This window comes from Megalops cyprinoides, chromosome 4, assembly GCF_013368585.1.
Source record: "Megalops cyprinoides isolate fMegCyp1 chromosome 4, fMegCyp1.pri, whole genome shotgun sequence".
NCBI lineage: Eukaryota > Metazoa > Chordata > Actinopteri > Elopiformes > Megalopidae > Megalops > Megalops cyprinoides.
Genome location: NC_050586.1, coordinates 14,532,896 through 14,558,462, shown reverse-complemented (window position 1 = coordinate 14,558,462; position 25,567 = coordinate 14,532,896). Strand labels below are relative to the sequence as shown.

Genomic DNA, 25,567 nt, shown 5'->3' with positions numbered 1-25,567 from the left:
ACAAACTGTCCTCAGGAATTTATTTGATTTTTGACATAACTATCAAGGTGTTGCACAAGTTCACTTACCTGTAAGGGGCAGAGTGAAGGGATGGATTTAAAATCATAAATTACTAAGTTTTTTTTTTAATGCGCCCAAAGTTGCATTATTATGAATATGAAAGATGGGTCTGTTGTCCATTACTAGGGAGGTAGCTTGGGGCGGATGCTTTTCCCTCCACGAATAATTGCGACCATATTCTGTTTGTCAAAATAGTAGCTACTGTTGAAACAACATGGGTAACAAATCTCTTTCACTGCTTTCCCATTCTAATATAATTTAAGACACGCCTTAAAGCTCCCATTTGCCAAATATACCAAATTGACAGTTCGATCCAATAAGTCGTCTCTCCTCCCACCTTTAAGCCTAGAGACGAACCCCCCGCCTCCTTGGCGAGGGAGGTGTTGCATCCCCGAAGTTCTCAATTAATAGCGTAGATTATTTTCCGGCGTTTACAGACCAAATGGTACGAGTAAGCACGGACTCGAGCCGTGATGAGCTGCACTGGACTGTTGCTTCGCACGCTTGAAGACATCCTCGCGTAAACATGTGGAATGAGCTGAAAAACAAGACGGATTTTCTCTGGCACAACGGAAATACCTCTCTAGTAAGGTGTAGTAGTGGACTTCAAAGTTTTACATGGGGGGGGAAGCCTATTTTCGACATAATATTGGTTGGGGGAGCCTTCTGTTTGGAATGTGGTATGTGTTGCAGTTACTGTCCGATAAAGGTTACTCAAGTGAAAACGAACTGAATATGCAGTCATTCAGTCAACAGTGTAATGTAATGTAGTGCAACAAGCGAAGTTCTACAGCACAACGTACAAAACCGAAGAACTTACAGTAGTTGAATGTTTATGCTTGGGCTGTTTTGAAGAGTCCTCTGTGGATATGACGTGAGAAAAGAAAATTACTTAGAAAAGTGAATGAATTCTCACCCATGTTTTGGAAACATTAAGCAAGCGCTGCAAGCAGGAAATGTTTTTTTCACTCACTCTCCCTCTCCGCGGTTAGAAAACGCGACCTGAGAGCAGACCCAGTTTGGCTTGACTGGTTTCACATGGCTGTCTTCAGTGGTGTTGGTGGGAAATTATATTACATCGTCAGTACTCGCTAGCCTTTGAAGTAATATTTGGTATATGGTTTTATAATTAGGGACATGGTTTAGTGGCTTTACGTTTATTCATTGTGTTCATTTTGAAAGAGTACAATCATAGATAAGGAGGTGTCTGCGTGACCCAGATGGAGTGTTCAAATGACTCCAGGCTCGTTTGGACATAAATCAGAGGGAATCATTAAATGGGCACACAAGGTCTGTGTATAATATATTTGGGGTCTGTGTATGTCGGTCTGGATTTACTGTATATTAGTACATGTTACATTCTCCTCTTAGACGTTTTGAATATGAAAGACTCTTATCATATAAATGTATATAACATAATGCCATTATCAATAGGCTTTATCAAAGAAGAAGAGACATAACCAAAAAAGTCTGTGTGTTTGCACAAAAGTGCAGGTTTGCACAGTGTTGATTCAGATCCTTGATATAAAATGTAAGTGTATACAAATCACGTGTGTGTGTGTGTGTGTGTGTGTGTGTGTGTGTGTGTGTGTGTTTGTGTGGTTGTAATTTGCCTATATATTTTACCTAGGGTGCACACATTAACATTTTCTTTGGATTTTTTTTTGGACCTTTTAGTTGTTAGTTTAATTTGTTGGTTTCATGAACTTCCTATTTAATGAAGTATCAGCTTTAAAAATGCATTCCCACATTATTGAAATTTAGAATGCTAAATGGTTACTTATAGCCACGGTGTGATGGCACATCTTCTCAGAAGCCACTCACTTATCTGCTTTGAACAGTTTATTTACGTTTCGTTGGAGGCATGCACTCTGCACAAACAACTTCCCGGCCGACTGCACTGTTGTAATAATACAGGTGTGTTGTAATACAGATGTCAGAATACATAATACAAAAATATTTCCGCCAAGTTTCTTCTCTCATGTTTCCTGGAACTCATCTGCTTCATTTTGTCAGGGGGTTGACTCAAATCAAAAGCTTGAAAAAAAAAAAAAAAAACAGTTACAGAAAATGATCCTGCCTAAATATTTCATGCTGTTTTCTGTCAGTAAGATCAACCAACCCATTGATCAAAACATATGTGTGCACATAAAATATGTAGGTATATAATAGATATAATAGTAGGTATATAATGATGTTTGTTGTAAACAGTTTTTTATTATTTTTTGGTACAGTCACATTGGCTACCTAGATTTTTTTTTAATGTGGATTGTTACCTTTTGGACCCCCTTTTTCTTCTGGTCATGGCAGATAAGAAAGAGATTATAGGAGTAACATAGATTCTCAGCTGTTGTCGAAAAGGCCTATCTGCAGTAGCCAGTCTTGCATATATTTCATACACTTTCATGTTGCATTTTGCTTCATATGGCGTAATTCTATATTTTAAGTAGAGTGCCACCTTGGTCTGTGTGACCCTGAGTTTTCAGCCTTTTACTTCTATTTGAGTTTGGTAAGTGTGGATTAGTTGACCAGTGCATATTGGGATATGGGGGTATTGTAATTTGCAGATGATATTCATGACATGTTTAGTCAGGCCAGACTACTGCATCAGATCAACTTCACGGCTGTCTGTGCAAGACATCTTGCGGTTCATCGATCCTTCATCTCACTTTTGTCCTGGTTGGTTAGATGTAAGTGAAGAAGTGATAAAATTAGAGACAAGATCAAATTAAGGGGACAACCCACAAACATTCTAGTAATTTTAGTTCTTTATTTTGGAAAGGTTAGGTGCCCCTCCTTGTGTCTAGGTGTAAGGTGTGTGTGCTTCTGTCTTTCTTTCAGGGGGTCATTTCAGAGCAGCCATTGGTCTCATTCTCTGCCGTGGAAAGCAATGGTGAGTGTGTACATCTGCTGCACCCTCACAGAGCAGCTTGTTTATTCCTCTCTCTCTGTCTCTGTCTCTCTCTCTCTGTCTTCACTTCCCTGTTTTTACAATTGCATTATAGCTACACCTCTCGTATGCAAAAGCATGCAGTTTGCCTTGAAGGACCAGCTTAGGAACCTGAAATGCATGTCCATAAATTTCCTCAACCTGGGAAGAAAACACCCATTGTGTAATACAGTAAGGGTCCAAGAAACTTCATGGGATTGTGATAAGGCCACAGTGGCCTGATGACCTCAGTCTGGTGCCTGTAAGATAGGACTGTCTGCTCTCTCGCATAATGATGTGCTCTTTCAACGGTTTGGGATTCCTCTGGACTTGCATCATCTACCACGTCTCAGTTCCACCAGTCCAAACAATTCAGTTATAAAACAGGAAAAAAGTAAAGGATTTGTAAAAGCCACAAACTCAAACCAAGCAGCTTCAGTTTCTGTGTGGAGTTGCAACATGTTAATGCATATAATAAATAATAGACTTTTTTAAGCATAATGATGATTGTTTAGTGAATGAAATCGGTTAAAATAATCTTACTGGTCGTATTCGAGTCCTCAATTAATTATTTCCCTGTTCTGCTGGTGTTGATGGTGTCGGCAGCAATGAGAACAAAATTGCCCTGATCGGACACACCTCACTTGGCAGAGATGCAGGCTGAGGGCATGCTGCTTATTGTGACCGACAGCAGTGAATGAATGGGACTGATCTTATATCTGTCACTCCCTCATTTCCGTGTTCACAGGCTCCACACCCACCCCGCACCCCACACACACTGACGCCCCATTGGACAGAGGCAGCGGGATCATTCCAGGTGAGCAGTACTGGCGGTCCTCTCTCTGCTTATAGGGCCACTGAAACCCAGAGCACTGGTTCGGGGGCCCTGGGGGCTTGGTGTGGGGACAGCTTTCAGAATGAAATGCAGTAACTACTTCACATTTACAGTTTTACATAGGTGGATAACCAAGTTTATTATCCAAGCCTTCATGTCATGCAGCATGGCACTTAGGATTTTAAAACAACAGGAATGCAATGTGTGTGTTCAGCAGATAATCATCTGGGTGCTGTGGGCATCTTGCTGTATTTTGGAAAGATCAAAAAAAACATCAACATGGATTCCTTAACAACCTACAACATTAACCTGCCCAGAAAGCTCCCCCCTTTTCCAGAAAATGGATTGTCAATTTTCAGTTTTCATTTTCCATAATTTTAATTAATTTTTTTATTTGAAAAAGTTCAATAATTGATTTCAAGTTTGCTTGTTGATCAATCAATAAAATTAACAGTGTTAAAGTTCTGCTTATCTTGGGTCATTATCAAACTTGTTGAATGTTAATTATATTTTATGGAAAAAAATGAGTGTAATTGACCTGTCTGGTAACATAGAGAGAGGTATAGAGAGAGATAGAGGTAACATTAGCAGTGACCTTACCTTGCCCACCTGAGTGCTGTCTTGTGAGCCTGTTTGAGTTTCTGTCAGACCCTGCTTCATTGTCTGGGTGGTGATATGTATACATTCGCTGCTGTCACAACAGCACATAACAACTAACTCGCTTAGGCCTTGACTCGCCCACACAACACCAGCTGCAGTTGACAACCTGAATGTTATTATGTTGTAAATGTCATTTTGTACCATGCACTGTAATTGACGTCAAACAGCTTCACAACTTGACTTGCAATTTTTGCATGCTATTTACTGTGTTCATAGTAAGATTATTTAAAAGGTAAGGGCTCACCAAGTTGCCATGAGATGGGACTGATTGGAGCTGAGCAAACTGCAATGTGTCTCCTTGTTTGTTTTATGAAGCTCAGTGCATTACTGAGGTTCTTCCCTAGTGAAAAAACATATGACTGTGCCCCAAAAGAAAACAACAGATCTTCAACTACTAATTTAAAATGCTTTATTGATCTTATCAAATTTTAATGGGATGTTTAGTCTGAATTTTGAAATGAAGCCTGAAATCTCTTTAACTGTAGTTTAGGTCTGATTGTGGAAGTGTAAAAGTTGAGCTATGCAAATGAACCATCTCTATAGGCCTATAGGCTTGGCGACAAGTGTTTCCCACATCTGAATCCAACTGACTTTGCACTTTGCTTTTACAATATAGCTTTTTGTATGTTTTTGAGGTCATAAGACTTGACAATTTTCTATACTGCTGGTTAGTGCAGGCTGGGGATTTTTCAAGAAGTGAAATTGTACTTCCTCCTGTTGGTGTGTTTTTGATGCTCCATTACCATTAGTGTTCACACAGGCTGCACAGTATAACTTAATATACACTATATGGCCAAAAGTATGTGGACACCCCTCCTAATTATTGAGTTCAGGTGTTTCAGCCACACCAGTTGTTAACAGGTGCATAAAATCAAGCACATAGCCATGCAATCTCCATAGACAAACCTTGGAAGTAGAATGGGTCGTAGTGGAGAGCTCAGTGACTTTAAATGTGGCACTGTCATAGGATGCCATCTTTGCCACAAGTCAGTTCGCAAAATTTCTGCCCTTCTAGATCTTCCCCGGTCAACTGTAAGTGCTATTCTTGTCAAGTGGAAGCGTCTAGGAGGAACAACAGCTCAGCCATGAAGCGGTAGACCATGCAAACGTACAGAGTGGGGCGGCCGAGTGCTGAAGCACATAGCATGTAAAACCTCCTAACGTCTGTTGAATCACTCACTACAGAGTTCCAAACTGTCTCTGGCTGCAACATCAGTACAAGAACTGTGCGTCGGGAGCTTCATGAAATGGCAGTCTGATGGACGACTCAAGGTTTGGTGGATGCTACACCTCCTGGAATGCACAGTGCCTACTGTAAAGTTTGGTGGAGGAGGGATGATGGTCTGCGGCTGTTTTTCAGCGTTTGGGCTAGGCCCTTTAGTTCCAGTGAAGGGTAACATTAATGCTACAGCATACAAAGACATTTTAGACAATTGTATGCTTCCAACCTTGTGGCAACAGTTTTGGGAAGGCCCTTTCCTTTTCCAGCATGACTATGCCCCGTGCACAAAGCAGCGTCCATAAAGACATGGTTTGACGAGTTTGGTGTGGAGGCATTCTCGTCCAACATCAGTGCCTGACCTCACAAATGCTCTTTTGGCTGAATGGACACAAATTCACACAGACACACTCCAAAATCTTGTGGAAAGCTTTCCCAGAAGAGTAGAGGCTGTTAGCTGCAAGGGGGGGGGGGGGCAACTCCATATTAATGCCCATGGTTTCGGAATGGGATGTCCAATAAGTTCATATAGGTGTGATGGTCAGGTGTGCACATACTTTTGGCCATATAATGTACTTTGTATACTGTACACAACAAATCTTCTGTGGACTCAAAATTCTCAGATGTTCACCATTACAAATAATCTATGGAGATCTGCTGAACACTAGACCCTGGTTGTGCAGGTCAGTACAGAGAGAGAGAGGCTGAGTTACAAATAGCTTACGTATGTTGTTTCCTCCCTGTAGGTGGGATTGCAGCAGCGGTGTTCATCAGCTTCTTGTTGGCTCTCTATGCTGTGCTGTGGAAATGCATGGTAACTCCGCCCAGGAGGTACGCTGCGTGATCCTCGCACAGAATCACTACCATTTCTGTGATTGATTTTCCTGTAATTGTAGCTGCAGTGAGATGTTCAGTCACAGTGTGTGGTCTGCAGTTGCACAGAGGTTGTTTTCTTGGGGCCGCAGTGCAGGAGCAGGGCTTGTGACCAAAAGGTTCCTGGTGTGATTCCCTGCAGGGGCACTGCTTTTGTGCCCTCGGGACAGGTGCTTAACCCAGAGTGGCCTCATTAAATATCCAGTTCTATAAATGGGTAAGATTGTAAGTGGTTAAGCATGTGAGCACCTAAACTCTAATGGCCGCTGTTTCAAGCACTCTGACATAATGAACAGTTGAGTTTCTATATTTTGTTTAACACAAGTCAACAACCTGTGGTCCGTTGTCTTCATTTTTATTTTACCTTTTGTGCATTACAGTTTAGAGAGCTAAACTACAGCCAAACTGTTGTAATACAAATTTTAAAAATATTTAAATAGTCAAAAATTACATTATTGAAAAAGCAATGGTCAGTAAAGAGATTGCCTGGTGAACTTTCAGGAAAGAAAAAAAGAAGAGGAGGGTGAGGCTTCGTGAGCAGAGGAGTCAGGTGTGCTGAACTTTGGGGACTGCATCAGTTGGGAAGTCACGGAAGTTGGGACCAGGCCACCGTACGCCTGTGGCTGGTACCACATTGCAGTGCCGGAGTCTGCGGGCGTTATGAATAGGGGGCTGTGATTGGTGGAACACTAAATCCCCCCACTGATGTCCATATGGCTGATCTGCGCGGCTGCCATCTGTCCCAGCCCCTGAGGATACACTATGGCACCGGGCCCTGTCCAACAGGTCATGAACTGTTGGCGCTTGCATGAGGGCATTTTTATAAACAGGACAAAACAATTTTTTTCATGGTTTTTTTTGGTCTCTGACAATACAATGTTTGTGATCACCTGGGGAGACGGAGGAACTTGTGACAGTTGGAGATGCCAAGAGTATATTTGCACCCTTGGATGAAGGTATCAGCAAATGTTGCCCCTTTTTCCATTGACTCTTTTTGCAGTGAATTTAAATCTAGAGCTGAGCAATAAGAATTCGTATTGAAAGTGTTTTTTTTAAGTGTTGTGCATGGTAGTACCTTGACAATGGCATTGTGAGGTTGTGCTGGGGTGTTATTTTGTACATTTGTTGTCCATTTGTTGTATTTGAGCAGTGGCGGTTTGCACACTAGAGAGATATAACGACTTAACCCCAAAAAAGGTAACTGTTATATTTCAGAATTGGGATAGTGCAGTTTACTGTGCCTTCAAGGGCTCCTAATTTCAAGTTCCACTGTTGGTGTGTTACAATGCATCTGCATCCATTTTAGAAGTTTTATTCACCATATGTGCATGTCCATGTTGTTTTTTCAATCTTATAATTTGATCAGTCTGGAAACTTTACTGTATGACATTAATGCTACCAAATAAAAGTGAATACTGTATTGTTTTGCCGTGGCAGACATGGAGGTTTATCCATTATGTCCTGATCTCTTAGATTTACACATGGTTTGTGTCTCCTCTCTGAGGGATTTGGAGGCTTTATGTATGTGACCGTGTGTAAAAGCAGTGATTGTGCTGAATGTGGTCCAGTAGCAAAGGCCCCAGAACCCATCAGGTGCATCATGAACTCAACACTGGTGAATATAACCACATCAAAGATGCCACTTCATTTTCACAGCGCATGTTGCTGATGTCAGGGGCTCTTATTTGATTTCATTTTTGCCCCCATACATATCTGTTGCAATGAATTGCATTATTCTAACATCTACTCTTTGAGTGTTGTAGAGGAGATTCACAAGAATTGTAAAATATAAATACAGGTTTAATATTGTTCCAGTGATTTTCAGGCCACCTCCGATAAATCACTTGTACATTTACACAATACTGCCATTTAGAAAGGGCTCTGTTTCACAAAGGCAATTGCATTTAATTTTTTTTCATAACCTGTGTGAACTGGAGTGTTGTCCTGTAGGCTTTGCTTTACATTCAAACTTAACCATGAAAAATATCATCCCTTTAAAACCCAGCGAGATGAAACATGGATAGGTACAACATTAAATAAACATACATTCAGCTAACATATTAAAACCTTTTGCAGTATAAAATTAGTAATTGTAGTATATTCCCATTTTAATTCTGTTTGAATACCTTACCTTTATATTGCCAACAGAAAAGAATGAAAAAGATAACATGTGACTAAAATACAGTAATGATGGCCATCTCTTGCAATCAGATCACTTGACCCCTCTCATTTCGGTTTTGGGCATATATCTGTGCATGCCTTTGGGCCTCTGGTCATATTGCATTGATTCTTGCACTGTGGTGTGCTGTGGCTACAGTCCTGCAGCTGCTGAAAGCCATTGCCCTGGTCCATGTCTCGGGCAGAGTGTCTGAATAAAGTTATGGAGGTATGTGCACTTGAACAATTAAAAAAAAACTTCTCGTTAATGCCACTTAGAAGTTTGTGATCGTCACAACAGATCCTGTTGAGTCTGTCCTTGGTGGGTGTGGGGTATATCTGGGATACTCATTGTCGTCAAAGCTCATGTTTTCATAGATGTGTTTGACTCCAGAAGTTTCCTCCTGTGCTTTCTTCTGCTGCTTCAGAAGCACGGCCTTGTTCACACCAGGTCCTGAGAGGCAAAGGGGTGAAGGATACAGAGGTTCACTACTGAAAATGCACAAGTGGGAGCACCTTAGCATCCAAAGGGTTTTCTGCTTGTGGATCATTTAACATGCTTTGACATTCACATGTCTATACTGAGCAGACATGCACAGGTGAGTGTACATATACAGTGACCAGAACAGTTATTTTATAGCATACACATGCCTACATTTCCTGTAAATTCTAATGAAGAGAATTCAGAAGGTATAAAATGGCATGCACTGTATGTGTGCATACGTGCAAGTGTCTGCTTGCTTTTCCACTCACCGAAGAAGCTTAGCAGCACAGGTAGGAAGATGAGGCCATGCACCATCCCGAGCAGCGTAATGACCAGGTTCAGTCGGAAGAAGAAGATCTGGATGAGCTGTGCCTTGGCGAAAGCCAGCACCACGATCCCTGGCAGGTTCGTCATGGCGACACCAGCAAACACCTGGTAGAGATATGCAGGGATGCCAGATCACTCCAGAGTTGTAACAGGAATGTGAAGCCCCTAACACAATAAAGTTAATGTGTGTGTGTTTGTAGGCTTTTCCCAAAACAACCCAAAGACAATTCATTTTGATTATAGAGTAAGGCGTAAAGTCTTCAGTGATGATAGTTAGTGAACCAGTAGTTTGAGCCAATAGTTTTGCTTGTGGTCTGGAAAGTTAAGACAGTGCTGGGTTGATGTACAGTGCCGGTCAAAAGTTTGGACACACCTTATTATGGGAAACATGCATTCAAAGATACTTTGATCTAAAGACTTTGAAATTTGTTTCTTAGACAAATATAAATAGTGAAGTTGATGTAAGAATTTATTTTCAAAAAAAAAAAAAATTAAATATTTTTGGCTACTTTGAAGAAGCTAAAATATAAGAGTTTTGATTTGTTTATAACACTTTTTTGGTCACTGCATAATTCCATTTGTGTTGTTTCATACTATCAGCAGTATACTCACTGCACTGCCCATGTTGGCGGTTGCCTCTTTGGCTCTGTCCACGCGAGTGGGCAAGGTACTGAGGGCGAAGGAGCGGGTGAGATGTGACACAAACTCCACCGAGATCCCCACAGCCTGAAACCAGGGAATGCACATGGAATATTAATTTTTCATTGTGAACTTCAGATGCAAAAAGAAAGAACATATCCTTGTAATCAGTGTTTGACTCCCAACTGCCAACCCTGAATGCCTAAAATTAAACCAGTCTGCTTGCTGAAAAGTGGCTGTCACCAACACTATCTCATGTCGTTACAGCGGAGGTACACCCAAGCCTGTCCTCTGACTGAACAGTGTGAACACTGTTCAGTCAGACTGAATCGCAATTATCAGTAGAACAGAAACCAAGGCCTGTGTGTGGAAAGCACAGGGAAAGGACAGTTGACTGCTGCTGGGTGTCAAAGGGGAGGCGGGGAGTGTGCACTGACCGTCACCAGGTTGATGAGGGACACAGCGTTGTAGTCAATGCCCCACAGGGTCATGACTCCCACGGTGTCCACGGTGATCATGATGATGGTTAGCAGGTTGAGCAGGCCAGAGCGGAGGTCCATGCCCAGCAAGATGCAGCACACCACAAAGGTGGGCAGGAGGCACAGGGAGATGTTGAAGAGGCCCTCCGGCACGATGGTCAGGTACTGCTCGTAAAACACGTATGGTATCCTGCGGGCAAGAGAAAGGGGAGTCGAGATAAAAAAAAAAAGAAAACTGAAATAACCGTGTTCTGCTTGTTTGAAGGAGTGCTATTATTCAAATCAAAATCAAAATTTGATGTGGTCTGTGATAAGAGAGCAAGCGCTAAAATGCACAATTGAGTATACTGAATTGCGTTCGGTGGCCTGGAACATGGCCTTACTGCTAGCCACAACTTTTCAGTACGGTGAACACAGAAATACACAGCATATTAGAAAAGGCTGTTTTTTCCACAGATGCTCTGATCAATTAAAGACATTAATCATCATAACGGAGAAAATCGTCTCGTGCTCAATGTGCTATTCCTTAGACTGAAGGAGGAGGGTTAGGAGGGTTAGGTTGTAGATTTATGGGATGCAGTAAATTTCAGTGCTCCATTCGTACCACACACCATATCCAATACTAGTTTTTGAGTCCTCTTTAAACTTTTATAGCTGGCAATGTGTCCAAGATTCAGCCTTTCCTTAAGAGCTCAGCACTGTTGTGTATGACCTAGATGACTGCAACTGTACGCTGTCAGCTGGCATCTGCAGCTTAGGTCTTGACTAACGCCCTGCCATAACAGTGCAATTCTCTGATCAGACCAGCACAGAATCGCAGCCTTCATTATCATTAACACCTTGGTAATGAAACAGGGCCCTGCAGAAGGGAGGGGGGGTATGCGTACGTGTATGGGAAGACCTCGAAGTCAGGCGCAGTGCCGGGGATCTGCCTCATGCTGCGGGTGATGTTGGCGGCCAGCTCCCGCGCCTCTCTCAGGGCCTCCGTGAACTCCTGGGAGGTGGTGAGAGGCGTGTGGTACGCCATGAAGCGTGAGGCTGCAGGAGGGAAGCAGGGGACAGGTGTCAGGCCCACAGACCCTCACACATTCAAAAAAAGAAAAAAAAGTGTTTTCCATTGCAGTTGCACTGCTCAATCAACCATGCAAGTAAAGATATTGCAACAGTGAATGGATTGATGCACCAATTCAGCCAAAAGGACAGGGGAGGGGGCTCCGTATTTCTTACACTGGGCAGGCAACTATATTTGAGGGGTGGCCTGAGTGCTGGCGCTGTCTGCCTGAACTCCACCCTTTTGACGGGTCATTTATTTGACCTTTTACTAAAATGACCGTGAGTCTATGTCCCTCTGTGTGTGAGGATTTTTGCTTACCTATTATCTCTCCACTCTCATCCATCACCACTGCTTTGTCGTAGGCTCCCAGACCTCTGTCCATCGAAAGAAAATTTGACATTTTCAACTTAGTTGTGCTGAGATAGGTCACTTTTCTACACAAATACACTGATATATGTTACCATTCCTTTGTATTTGTTTTGGAAAGCCATCTTGTCCTAGTTCAGTATGTAATGGGCCAAAAAGAAGTCGGAAAAAAAGCATTCATTTACATCCATTTGCAAGTTAATGAGTAACAGATTGGAAGTGTTGATTAGATTACAGTTTCCTAACCCTGGTCCCGGGGGCATGCTCTGTATATCGCCTTTCCTTCCAGTTGAGCTCAATTAGTTTGGTTTGATCAGGCTATTAATTGAATACCCTTTGAATAATTGAATAATTGAATACCATTACTTGAATGGCATCTGCACAAAAAATCTTCAGGAAAAAAATGGATTGATAAGGGCATGTTTGTGCTAATGAATTGGATTGACAACACAACTCTGTGCGCTGGTCTGTAGTGACATCTGTGAGGACATGCCGCTACAGTGCAGCCCAGCAGGATGGTGGACTCACTTACCCCTTAGGGCACTGCAGGTCAGGCCGGTTGGACAGGAAGCTGGGCAAGAACTTATTGAATTCCGATAGGTTCGGTCTCAGGACCCCATTGGGTGGAGTACTCATGCATCTACTTAAGCATTTTGTTGCAGCTGCAATCACAATGGACACGCCTTGCTGTCAGTTTGAGCTGAGGTATATTAACTTTATGGTACAAAAAAGGGAAAATTTATACATCTAAACAGATAAACCAGTCTGGTTCATACAAGCTTCTCGCCAGTTAAGCTACTTGCCTATGAATCATTTCTTAAGCAGCACCTGGTAAGTAAGTACTCCATACTGCACAGTGGGAGACTTCAACCAATAGCACACTGCTGTGGATAAAAATGATCCACGGTGACATAGTTGATATTTTTTGTCTATTGTTTAGGCAAAGAGATAGATTGAGGGTAAGTGCTTTCTTCAAAGGTGCAACAGCATTGCCCCACTTGGGAATTCTGTTTATAAGCCGGCTTCCCAGTGTGCAACACTGCCAACCCTTTAGTGTGTGTTGAGTCATGTGGGTCTTACTGAGCTGAAGGACTCACGTTCACTGGCAGGACAGAACTGCCCTTTATTGGGTCCAAAAGAATAGAGCCGGCAGCATTTGGATCCAGGGTTGAGCCAATCAATGAAGTCATCCACCCAAGAGGATGCTGGGATTTCCAGGTAGGACCTGAAGACAGAGGGGGAGATAAGGTCAGGACAGGTGGAAATGTTACCCTCAAACTCATCCTTTTCGGTGTATTGCATAGAGGGAAATATGCACTTGTATGGGTTCATTCATCTTCATTTGGTAGACCGTCTTCATTTAAATTTCATTCTCTTTTCAAACATGTTCCAATGCAAAGCAAAGCAGTGCTACTCCACTACTGACATGTGAGTGAAATAGCATTATAAGTTATAAGTATTATACATGTGTATTAATTACTAGCTTTACATGACTAGGTATTTTGAAAATGGGATGTAAGGAAGACAGCACGGAGCAGTCTTTGCTGTGACATGACTGCCTGGGATGTTAAAGGCCTCAGTTTGGAAGTATCAGGCAAAGGAAGTGTACTCACAGTTCAGGGTACTCTGTGGCGTACTGTATCTTTTGTGTGAGTGAGAAGGGGTCACAGCCTACACTGGAACACACGGCATTCATGCCCTCCACTGTGGTGAAGTTGAAGCCGTGTGTGGTGACGAAGTACGTGGGGACACCGACTTCAAAGTACTTGTTCAGGTACTTGAAATATTGCAGCATGTAAGAATCCTGTATCAGAGAGTGGGGAGATATGCAAGTATGATAAGCATGATATTTTAATTAAATAAATTATATAAATAGCCAAACTGTAGAGAAAAGCTGTGATACTTTCTTGCACGTGTGTGTGTGACCGAAAAACAGGGCAGGGAGGACTTACCTTGGGCAGGGCCAACTCCTGATCCAGACCGACAGTCACATGGAACATCAGGAAGACTGATGCACAGAACATGAAGAGAAACACAAACATCTGGGGGGGAGAGGGTAAGAGGCGGTTACACAGGGTCACCTGAAACCACTCAGAATGTTTCTGGTGAGGACAAAGGCTGTTAATGACTTGCTGCCATGTTTCTCCCTGCTGATGATGGATTTATGTAGTAAGGATGTCACCAGTTATGAACAGAACCACTCTGAGAACATGATGATAAAGCTGCGTACCACGACAATCCTGGTGACAGGGTGCAGCAGGGTGGGGGCATAGTAATGCTTCATGGCAGGCAGCAGGAAGCCCTGGTTTGGTTTGGAGGGGGGAGGGGTGGACACAGTGACGCAGCAGGCCAGCTCGCAGCGGTTGGCGTCCTGCCTGCGGCTGTCCAGCGACAGCAGGGCCACGAAGGCGGTCATCTGCAGCATGAAGTCCATCAGCACAGCCAGCGCAGCGTACAGGGCGAAGGACTTCACTGCTGGCATGGTGCTCAGAGCCCCTGGAAAGACGCACAGGGAGACGCAAGTGTTACTGTGCTACAGGTTTGTGCAACAGACGCGGCAGAGGTGATCCTGCATAAACAACAGTCCTATGGGTTGTCACTGGTGCATTTACCAGCATGTCACGGTGATGCAGGGTGGATGCTCACCCAGGAAGAAGCAGATGGACTCAGAGAGGCTGCACAGGAGCATGCTGGGAGCGACGTTGCCTAAAACTCGGCCAATCTGTTCCTCCCTCCTCTCCCCTGGTCTCCGCTTGTCCCTCTGTGTGTGAGAAACAGGCTGCTATCTCACAAATGTTATGAGGCGTGCTTGGTAACAGTAATTAAAGGTGTCATTTCACTGTCAAAGCTGTTGTATTTAGACTTCCATGTGAAACTAAATGATAAATCATTGTATTCAAAAGCAAATGTGCTGTAGAAGTTTGCTTCATGTTACTAGAATAGCTTGGGTGGTGGTATTATGTAAATATTAGTCTTATCAATACCACTAGTTATTACAGAATTGTGTGATGGATTAAAACCTGTTCGAACCCGTGGTCTGTCATGTTCTGGACATACTGTGGTTCATGTGATTTTATTAGAGGCACTTTTGTAACCTAGCTTCGTAAAATGCGCTGGATTAGAGTATCTGTCAAGTGGCAAACTACTTAACATGCAGCTTTTGAGAAATATCTTAATCCAGCTGACCCCATTTATAACCTTTCAGTGCAACAATCTCATGAAGAGTAAATCTAGTGCTTGGATAGATAAATAGAGGCTCAAACGGGCAATTTGCAGACCTGATACTCCAGCACGAAAATAAAGATGTTGTCAGCGCCAACAGCCAGGACAAGGAAGGGCACCACCTGCAGGATGACCAGTGAGGAGGGGATTCCGATCCAGGCGTAGAAGCCCATGGAAGCCAGGACCGAGCAGCCCACCACCAGAATCCCACCCAGACCCACCAGAAACTTAGAGTCCACCTGCAATAGAGCACCACCTGTTAGCCTGTCCATACCATCTTCAGAAATGCCATTTTTCCTGTGTGTTTTTTTTTTTTGCCTGTGTACCGAACCTCACCATGGCATTGTGGCATTAAAGGCTGTTGTGGTATGAAAGGCTACTAGTGTATCAAGGACTTTTGATTGAAATCTTATGATTGACAAGCATGACTATAAAGAGGAATCTCAGTATAACATCATCAAAACTGGCTCAGTAAGAGGTCACCAATTGGGAAAGGACACAATAGTCATTACAGTCGTTGGCCTAATCAGTTTTGTAGCTGGCAGTGGTATATACACCCCTTTCTACTACATCCTAAGTGTCTTTATCCCATCCTAAATCCATGTCATTCTAAGGTCCCCCAGACTTGTAAGGATTAAACCAGAGCAAAGCCAGGGTAGAGCAGCAGAGTTCTTACCAGTATGCGTTTAAAGGATGAGTACTCCCCCAAGGCCACAGCTATGTACACAAAGATCACAGCATAGCTGATCATGAAGATGGGGATGTCCTCTGCAGTCGTCCGGTTGATCTCATCTTCCAGTGATCTCTGGCCAGTGAGAGACAGGTAAGGTTAGACTGCTGTGCATTCTGAAGTTCAACACACCTGTGTCTCAAAGGACAACCCTAAACAGTAATGTAGATATCGAACAGTAAATGTAAGACAGAAAACCATGCTATGCTTTGCATGTAGTCAGGTTCGAATCAACAGTATCTCACATATTATCTCACATGATATCGCACACTGATGACATCCGTTACAGTACTTATTATTATGACTTTATTAAGTCCAGCCACACCTCTGCCATGTAGGCGAATGTGAAGTTGGTGGATGGGTCCATTTGGTATTTCCTCACAATGTCCAGGAACATCTGCTCCCACTTCTCCACCAATTTGAACTTGACGGTGCCCCGTGGGTAGTTGTTCAGAGAAAAGGTCATAATCAGAGCCTCAGCAGTAGTGTACTCCTCGTCTGCAATGGAACCAAGTATCAGGGTTGAGGGTTAGCACATCAATGGAGGTGAGCCAATTAGATGCAAACTTGTCAATCATCAGGTAACCTGCAAGCTGAAATATGCTGGAAAAAACTTTCTGAATGGTTGCATTTCAAGTGTAAAAAAAACTGGGTTTTAAAATCTGTGTTGTTCTGGCAGGTCTAAAATCCTGTTGTTCTCGGTTGCTCTACATGAGTGTTAAGAGGCCTGTGAGGTTCTGAGCTTTGGGAGTCTGTGGGGAAGAGCGGCAGGTGTGGCACAGTCCCGGTGGAGGTCAGCCAAGATGGAAACCTATCAGCTTCTTACTCTCATATCCTCCCACAGCCAGGAAAGGGAAGACAGGGCCTCCGTAGTCCGCCATGCAGCTCAAGCCCAGGTCTGTGATGTCTTTGAAAGACAGTGGGGAGCTGGAAATGAGCACAGTATGGAAGGTAATGTTAGGATCACAAGGAAACAATAGCATCATAGCTGTTAGCCCTCATTTTACCAGTATGTCATATCAATGCTACTAAAAAAATAAAATAAATAAATAAAATAAAAACAGCTTCACTTACAGGCAAGTAAGGCTTAACATTCAGGCATGTTAGAGTTCATATAAGAATGCTGAAATAGGAAATTATTTAAGTTTATTTTAAGTATTTAAATTTATTTTAAATCAAACTTACATGCCCTTTATAATGCTGTACTCTATTGTGTAATCATATCAAATAGAGATTTACTTCAATATCTATATTTTTCATTTCATTTAGATTTAAATTGCATTAACTGACTGTTCCAATGACAATATTTTAGAAATTATTTTCAAATCATTTACATAATTGTTTATTCTTACATGTGCAACACTTTAAATAAGATTTAAACCACACGTACTTAACACAATAAATGAAATGGTCCCTCCAGTCCACCTCCTGGGTTACCCCCAGCTCGGTCATGTTTACTTTGGCGTTCAGGTTGTTCAGGCTATTCTGGAAGTACTGTGGTAGGCTGTTAACTGCACAGTCCGTCAGTGATGGGTTGCTGGGATTCAGGGGAGCAAAGCAGATGTCCTTAAGGCTGGCTGTGCGATTCAGGTCATCTGACCAAAACTCAATAGCCTGTATCCTCTTCTGCAGCTCCAGTACCTGAATGATAAGGTCTTTGGAGATAATGCCACTGAAGTTCTGCTTCCCAAAAAGCAGTGAGTCATAGGAGTGACTTGGGCGACCAGGCGCAGTCAGGATCAGCTGGTTTGTACGGAAGAATGGGTCGAAGTACTTGTCGTGAAAGTCCTTCTCCTTGCGCGCGCGGCTGTTGGGGGCAGACCACAGCTGCACGGGGTCAGTCGTCAGTTCAATGTACATCAGGCCCACAGAGAATATCAACACCACCACCAGCGAGGCTAGCAGCACCTTGAAGGGGTGCCTGGCCATCAGGGTGCCCCACCTCTGAAACAGAGAGCCCAGGAAAGCCTGTGTGGCAAGGCTGGCTGTGTCCGTGCACCTCACGTCGTTGGGGTCGACGGTCTGGTCAACGTCGTTGCCATTGTTGTCCTTGCCTTTGCCCACATTCTGATCACGGCCCTGCAGGAGGCTCCTCAGCAGCAAAAAGCCCAGGAAAAAGAGGCTGAGTGCCAAGAAGCTGACCAGACACACCACCAACACGCCGTCCAGCTGCCCAATCATGAAGGGCTTTGCTGGGGGATCTGGGGCAGGGACTTGGGGGCAGGACTCCACACAGTCCTGACAGGAGCATGCCTCCCCACCGGCGTCCGTGGTCTCGTTGCACCTCAGCACCCGGCCATCGTAAGGCACAATACCTGGAGGGACAGGGCCTCCTTCTGGGATGAGGCGGAAATCGATATCCAGTGGGGCCAGGCCGTTGCTGGAGTCACCCTGGAAGTCATACCAACGCTTGGGGGTGCATAGCGTGGCGCCATAGCGGCCGCACATAGTCGCAATAGCAAAGCCCCCGGTAGCAGGGATGCGCACGTTCTTGCAGGAGTTGAACGAGGCGTCTGCGAAACTGGCAGATATGTACGCCTGGTAAGCCACAACGGCCTCCTTCACCTGGCCGTCCACCGTGGTGTTTATGGTGTGAGTGATGTTGACCGTCTGGCTCTGGTTGGGGCTGCACGTGTTGATACAGTGCAGGTGGGCGAAGTTGTCGGCACAGGACGGGCATCGGATCAGCAAAGCCTTGGAGAGGGTCAGGCTGCTCTCCAGAGACGTGATCTGCTTCATTGAGCAGCAGGCAAACGTGTTGCCTTCCCCTCTGTCCAGCATGGGGCACACCCTCTTCAGTGCCTGGTAGTGTGCACCTTCCAGAGCCCTGGCTTTACTGTAGTTCACACAGGGTATGATGGGTGGAATCAAACTGCCATTCACTGATGGGTTGCGGCCACACTCTTCATAGAACAAACAGTGGCCTGGCTCATGCTGAGCTTCCGAAAAAACCTGTGAGGACAGTACAGCACAGAGTCAGGGACTTTCTTCTAATCACTTTTATGAAAGACTAATACTTGCACACTCTTTTAGGTCCCAAAAGTATCAATCCTTTCTATACAGTATAAATGTGTACAGTACCAGTCAAAAGTTTGAACACACCTGAAGATAATGGGAAACATTCTTTCAGACATTTTTATCTAAAGACTTATGCTTAGAAATAGTTTCTAAGACAAATATAAATAGTGAAGTTGATACCTATGTATGAATTTCCTTCCAGAAATATGTTTAATTTAAAAAAATATTTTTTGCCTATTTTGAAGAATCCAAAATATAAGATTTTTTTAGTTTTGATATAACACGTTTTGGTTACTGCATAATTCCATTTGTGTTATTTCATAGTTTTGACTGTTTGTCTATCCTATTACTTGAAAATATGGAAAATAGCAAAAATAGAGAAAGAAAAGTGTGTCCAAACTTGTATTTAATAGCGTCTGACACATAGTTTGAATCTACATTTGCCTTTCCATTGCACCAATTGCACGTCAGCACAGATTTTTACTTTTTTCACACAAATTACACCGAACATCAAGGAAGAATCAACCACAGCGTGGCTGTAGGCGTTTAGGCAATTAAATAATTATGCTTATCTGGACTGAGCCTTCAGTGCACTGTCAGTCATTTTACTTTATATCTTTGCCCTTTGCTGTTAGAACATGTTGACAATAAAAAGAAGAAGGAGATATGACTACTGTGTTCAGGAAGTCAGCTACATGGAGTGGCTGTAATAACCTGAATCATAACTTTTCAACTTACATTAATTACAATTTTTTTGTTTTCCTATTTTGCAGTGAGTGAAAAGAATGCATTATGCTGACAAAGAAAATGCATAATATCATGTATAACTGCTGTAAAACTAATAATTTTTTTGCATTTGCACAACAGGTGATGAATAAGAGAACAAAACGCTGAACCAACAACAGGTCTCTATCTCACATGAAAGACTACATTTTAACATTGCCATTTCCTCTCCTTTTAAGATACATATTCATTTGCAGCCGCATGTTTGCTACCTATCACATGTGTCTTGGTAGAGCATGTGTTTTATGTAAAAGGATGACACTACTAAGACCCTAAATGCTTTTAATATATTCTTAATAACAATGACTAATGGCATTGTAGTTTCCCTGAACTATAACAACAGCTTGACCATAAAGCCAACTCTTGTCTCTTATTACCACCCTACTGATTTTGCTCTCTGATTTTTTTGGTTAAGACTAAAAGTAATCCATGCACATTATTTCATTTTAGGGTACATCTTGTCTCCATGTGCACTAGTTTCACCATGAAGAGGGAGCCATCATATTAAAGTAATAATCCACAGATACAAAGACACAGAGACACATACCAAACAGGCAATGAGGCAGAGCAAGGCAAAGCCACGGCTCATCACGGGGGTCTTCATGCTGCTGTCCCACAGTGTTTACACCGGAGGAGGGGCTGGGGAGGTTATCAGAGGGCCTAACAGCGCAGCCTGTATCCAGGAGGCTGAGGGAAACAGAGACCGGCCCTGTGCGTCAGCGCGTCCCAACTGAGAGGGGTGAGGGAGGTGTAGCGGAGGGCAGTGGAAGTTCCTGTCTAGCAGTGCCAACATCACTGATGTCACATCTCTTATCTGGCCTGATGCACGGAACACCAATCATGATGCACAAAAATCCACTGATTGGTGATTAACCTGCTGGGACATTGGTGGTATGTTTTCAGGGCTACAGAACAGGAGGACGTAACTAGGAGGGAACACTCCCAATGTCCCACCCACAAGTGCAATCACACAGTCAGAGTTTCGTCTCAGAATTCCCCCGACTCCCCCCACCCCTGCCTTTCACTCAAAGGTTTGTACACTGCAATCCCATATAAGGGCACATTCTCAAAAAAATTCATCTCTTTTGCATGTTAATATCCAATGCATTAATATGCTTCTTCAACCCATAACATTAGAGATAAATACCTGCTGATCAATAGAAAACTTCTCCATTTTTGGTTGTATAAATACTTTTTGTGTTATGTCAGCAAATGTACAGTATATGATTTTATAGCTTTCATTGAACTAGTTGCCGTTCTCTTTCCTGTAAATCTTTGCCAGTAGACATGCTAATAATCGACATCCTTTTCGCTATGTGTAAGAGAAAGGAAGCACAAGAACCTGTTTATGATGTCATTCTTCATTCATGTCGTCCATTATACTGTTCAAAGGAAAAAGCTCTCAGTTTCTGTAAAGCTCCGTTGTGATCTGACAAAGATTCTTTGGATCAAAAAATTGAGAGTTTGTTGTCTCATTTAACAGCCTTGGGTGCCAAATTGTTCATGAAACTTTATAATAAGCAGACTACATGCTGGTGTAACCACTTTGTGGTTAACGAGGTAAGTTCTGTGTGACTGCTCTGCAAGTGTACACCATGTTTAATAATGTACATGACCAGCGGTGGGTAAAGGAGTTAGCATCAGGGTGGTGTTGTTGTTTTTTATGGTTGGAGTACAACCTAAAGTGATTCAATGAGGACCAGGTATGATCTGGGAATCATTGCGGAAATGTTCAGAATAAAGCCTAACCTACTGCGTCAGAAGAAACGAGTGAAAATAATGGCAGAAAAAGATACATACTATGGTTGCCTATGGGCATATAGGGATGAATTAGATGTCTATGAATAGGAGTTTGAAGAACACTTTTTAATGCTACCATTTTTGCTATTTCTTTGTTAATAATGAAAGGTAATGACCAGAATAATTCAAATAATACTTGACTTAAATCTATGTGTTACTTGAACCACTTATAGAATTTCCAAGTGAAGGGCAGTATGTTACAACCTGCAGTCTACCAAGGTGTGCCACAGCAAGGTAACTGTATGATGTATTTGTACAAGAACATGGTGCAGTAACAGAAAGTGGGTTTGTAGAATTTAAAAAGGATCTTATCTTCATCTAAGACATTTGCGTATTTGCGTGTAATACATATACGCACCTTGGCCCATAGCCCTGGGGCCAATCTCCTGTCTGCAGTGTATTTAGGGACGCATGGTGTTCAAGCTGGCCAAGTCCTTGATACTATTTCCTCAAGACGGATCTTTCCCCCAGTGGTAATAACAGCGACAGCTTTGCACACAAAAGTCACGCTATGTGCAGCTGCTAAGCAACATGCTGGCAGCTTTCCAATCACTCTTTTTGACTCTCCATTGCCAGTAACGTGAACTTTATATACATTTCTGTCCTGACACAGTTGTTTTTTTCTCGACTTCAGCCTTTTCAACAGCTGTTAGTTCACAGGTGACCATGATTTATCAAATAGTTAAAAAGAGCTACCACCTAGCACACTCTGAAAGAATACAAACTCTTTGATGTTTGCTGGTAAGTCATTCACCAGAGCTGCAAGATAACTTTTGAAAGACCCTAAAGACAGCTGGTTCTGTTAATGACTCCATGGGCATCATATTTCAGTGCTCTGGCCAGATCTCATTTATTTGAGTAATGTTCAGGGGTTACATTTCTACAGAACAGTAGCAATGGAGCACACCAATTTGATCATGATTTGGGTCTTACAAGAGCATTTTTGTCTGGCTGACTGTGGTGGTGATTCTCAGGGTCAGATCTGAGGCAAGTGATCAGATCATCTCCCAAAACTTCCTTTCATTCTGTAGCTCCAGGCCTTCTTTAATCACAGAGGTTAGCTGTCTGAGATATGTCTTCTCAGCTGGAGATTTGCAAAAAAATGTATGCTATACATGAGCTATAGCTGTCTTCAGCTGTGGAATTATTAGAAATGTATGACTTGCATTTATATGGATGAAAAGTACATATAAACATTTGCTTAAAGCACATAAACCTTTACTTGAGCACAAATGTTTACTTATACTTTCCATAAGGCACACACTAACACTGGGCTTCAGCAGGTGAGCTCCTAGGTACTGAGGCCAGAGCACTTTTTTCAAGAGCATGAGCATCAGAATGCTGCAGGTGAAGTGCAATCAGTTACAGGTGAGGTCAAATAAATTAACGTCACTGTCATGTAACTTCACTTGTTCTATGAGTGTAACCAGTAACTGAATACAAACTGTTCTTGCCATTGTCAATGACTCATTGAGTGAATCGCATTTAGGTCCATCACACAAAATTAAAAAAACAGACAGCTTCTCACCTTGTATATGCTGACATGCCGCAGGTATTACTCTGTGTCTGGTGTGGTGTGCAAGTAAAATGAGAAGATTATGACTCACATCAATGAATTTATGCATGAAGACTTTGATTTGGGTTATGTTTTGCTTATGGTTTAAAATGTATTTTCTTATATTGTTGCGTTTGATCAGTCACATTGTGTATCTTACCGGAGAGTTAAGCTTATGGTTATACATGCACCATTTCATGGAAGTGAATGGATGTAGTAGATAAAGTGATTGAAAAGTTCAAATGTGATTACATCTGGAGATTATTTGAAGGAACCTCTTAATATTCAGAAAGTCCAGGTCAGCCTGCTATTGACATATTAAAATCACTTTACTTTTTACACTACTCAGGGTATGGTTTGTATTTCTGAGGCAAGACTCATTATAAAGAAGAACATTTGAATATTCCCCTGAGTTTTGTTCTCCCCAAGTTTCAGCTAACAGAAATTCATTCTATCTCACTCATCTTTCTTTATGTGGCCTTGAGAGTGTGTGTGAGTCGAAGAGAGTAAATTTCTTTATCGAGACACTATCAAGACATTATCTGTATATAGCTTTGGCAGGCTCTTTTACAATGACCCTGACTCTCTTCTAGATTATTCTGAGTCAGCAATACTTACATAAAAACATGGCAGTGAGAAACAATGACTAGGGACTGAGCAGAAGCCAGGCACAATCTGTGCCAAATCCAACCATCTTCCATGGCTCCATCTGCTGGAAAACCCCAGGGGACACACCTGAAGTTAGTCAGGGATGTCAGAAGCCTCGTTTTATAGTTTAGGTTTAGCTTTTCTGCTGTTCAGAACTTAGGGATACAAAAAGGTTGACTGGCATTTGTGAGTGTGAGAGGAAGTGATCTGATGCCATGTCTAAAATTTGTACAAAAAATAGACATTAGAGTGGTCCGTGGTAGCTATATATATGTATATATATATATATATATTGGTCTTTGTTTAGTCCTTTACTTTTCTCCCCAATTTATGCATGCATGTGAAATTGGCAATTGTACACATCGTACTTGCCTTCACCACAGCAAACACTGCGCTCATTACAATCCTCCAGTACACTCAAACGCAAGTCCCACAGTGGACCAGGACGCAGATGGATCTTCCTGACGTCAGCTGAGTGACTCATGAGCACCCAGAAAGTTGCAGTTTGCATGAGAGCAGTGAGACAAGGGGATACTGCCTACAAAGCTATCCTTTACCCAGCAGAACAAAGCCAATGTGTCCTACCACTGTGGGCTCCTGGTCACTGTGAGCTGATGACACAGCAGGGATTAAACATTGGCTGTAGTGTAGCCCTTTTTATCTGGTAATTTTTCAAAATACATGACATCATAAAGACCACATCCACTTATTGTCAAACCAAAGGATGTACTAATTTATTAGTAGTATATTTTGAAGTTATTAATGCTAAAGCATAGTACCTCACATTTTTGGTTCTCAGCCCCCAAATAAAAATGCAAGAACACACAAACACTGTAATGAAGTGTTACCCAGCAACAACACTGGAGTTCTGTACTTACAGAAAAATTCAGTTGCAAACAATTAATTTCATCATATTTCTATATTACTCCTACATTATCCCCATTAATGATTTACACTAATGATTTTAACTGTGACCTTGCATTGCTTGCCATCTGGCTGCATTCCACGTGTACTTTGAGACAGAATGAGGAAACAGAAGAGTGCTTTAACTGAAATAAACTGATAGCTCAGCCTTTGCCAAATAGATATCTCTGTATCACCCTTACTGATACTACATGACAAAACAGGATCCCTCCTAGTTAGGTCTGTCTAGTCTGAGCAGGCCAGAATTACTAATGATAGGCAGTGCTCTTAGGGAATAAAGCTGTCGCCAGTCAGGAACTGATGTTACTGAAGACAATGTTACAGGCAGGTCATTTAGGCTAACTTTAGAAGGAGCGCTAATGAAAAAGGAAATCTGAGACTTGGAGGAAATCCTGCACACCCCTGTCCGTGTTAATGCAGCTCCTGCTGACTTGTGTGCCTTGTTTTTGGGTTCTGTGTAGGTTCCAGTCATGATCCCAACTCATCTCCTTAGGCTAGTAGGCTCAAAATCACACCCATATATAAATCGTAATCATAATCCAAATCATAGTCATACATCTAGATAATAGGTAAACATAGTCCCCTTATCAGATCCATGCTGTGTCCTTGTGGCCTTGCCTGCCTCTGCCGAGGACATGATTCTGGCAAACTTTTTAGTGCAATAAAATGTTGCTCCCTCTTGTCAAACAGTCACTTACTTTTTAAGTAAAGAATTGTTAGCTGCTCAATGCCAATTGCACCATTTGTAGCAGTTGTTCCAAAGGGATATAAACACTACCATATCGTCCTGTCTCTGTTCTAACCC

The 25,567-nt window shown here is 42.6% G+C and overlaps 2 protein-coding genes across 3 annotated transcripts; one reads left to right on the top strand and one right to left on the bottom strand.

Moving 5' to 3' along the window:
* The first annotated feature begins 263 nt into the window (after positions 1 to 263).
* sb:cb288 lies at positions 264 to 8,271 on the top strand. Of its 2 annotated transcripts, none has more exons than XM_036527588.1 (5): positions 264 to 646; positions 2,902 to 2,953; positions 3,738 to 3,806; positions 6,450 to 6,534; positions 7,078 to 8,271. In XM_036527588.1, exons 1-5 carry the CDS (start codon positions 587 to 589, stop codon positions 7,133 to 7,135), a joined length of 324 nt encoding a protein of 107 aa, XP_036383481.1. In that variant the 5' UTR covers positions 264 to 586; the 3' UTR covers positions 7,136 to 8,271. The 2 variants fall into 2 exon arrangements, with proteins under 2 accessions (XP_036383481.1, XP_036383482.1); XM_036527589.1 differs by lacking the exon at positions 264 to 646 and adding an exon at positions 671 to 1,350.
* Positions 8,272 to 8,412: 141 nt separating this feature from the next.
* Positions 8,413 to 20,439, bottom strand: npc1l1 (NPC1-like 1). The gene is made up of 18 exons (XM_036526194.1): positions 20,383 to 20,439; positions 17,425 to 18,986; positions 16,861 to 16,961; positions 16,360 to 16,532; positions 15,981 to 16,109; positions 15,361 to 15,543; positions 14,729 to 14,843; positions 14,313 to 14,578; positions 14,035 to 14,124; positions 13,696 to 13,886; positions 13,180 to 13,307; positions 12,615 to 12,744; positions 12,035 to 12,090; positions 11,550 to 11,700; positions 10,621 to 10,852; positions 10,157 to 10,270; positions 9,487 to 9,649; positions 8,413 to 9,187 (listed from the first exon to the last, which is right to left on the bottom strand). The coding sequence occupies exons 1-18, from the start codon at positions 20,437 to 20,439 to the stop codon at positions 9,009 to 9,011; spliced, it is 4,020 nt and encodes a 1,339-aa protein (XP_036382087.1). The 3' UTR covers positions 8,413 to 9,008.
* Positions 20,440 to 25,567: the final 5,128 nt, after the last annotated feature.

Coding starts and splice junctions, on each gene's coding strand:
- sb:cb288 (XM_036527588.1), top strand. CDS start 587: ATGTGGAATGAGCTGAAAAACAAGACGGATTTTCTCTGGCACAACGGA. Junction 647..2,901: donor ACAACGGAAATACCTCTCTA/GTAAGGTGTAGT, acceptor TCTTTCTTTCAG/GGGGTCATTTCAGAGCAGCC. Junction 2,954..3,737: donor CTCTGCCGTGGAAAGCAATG/GTGAGTGTGTAC, acceptor CCGTGTTCACAG/GCTCCACACCCACCCCGCAC.
- npc1l1 (XM_036526194.1), bottom strand. CDS start 20,439: ATGAAGACCCCCGTGATGAGCCGTGGCTTTGCCTTGCTCTGCCTCATT. Junction 16,962..17,424: donor CATTTCATTTATTGTGTTAA/GTACGTGTGGTT, acceptor GCTCATTTCCAG/CTCCCCACTGTCTTTCAAAG. Junction 11,701..12,034: donor TGAGAGTGGAGAGATAATAG/GTAAGCAAAAAT, acceptor TCCCTCCTGCAG/CCTCACGCTTCATGGCGTAC.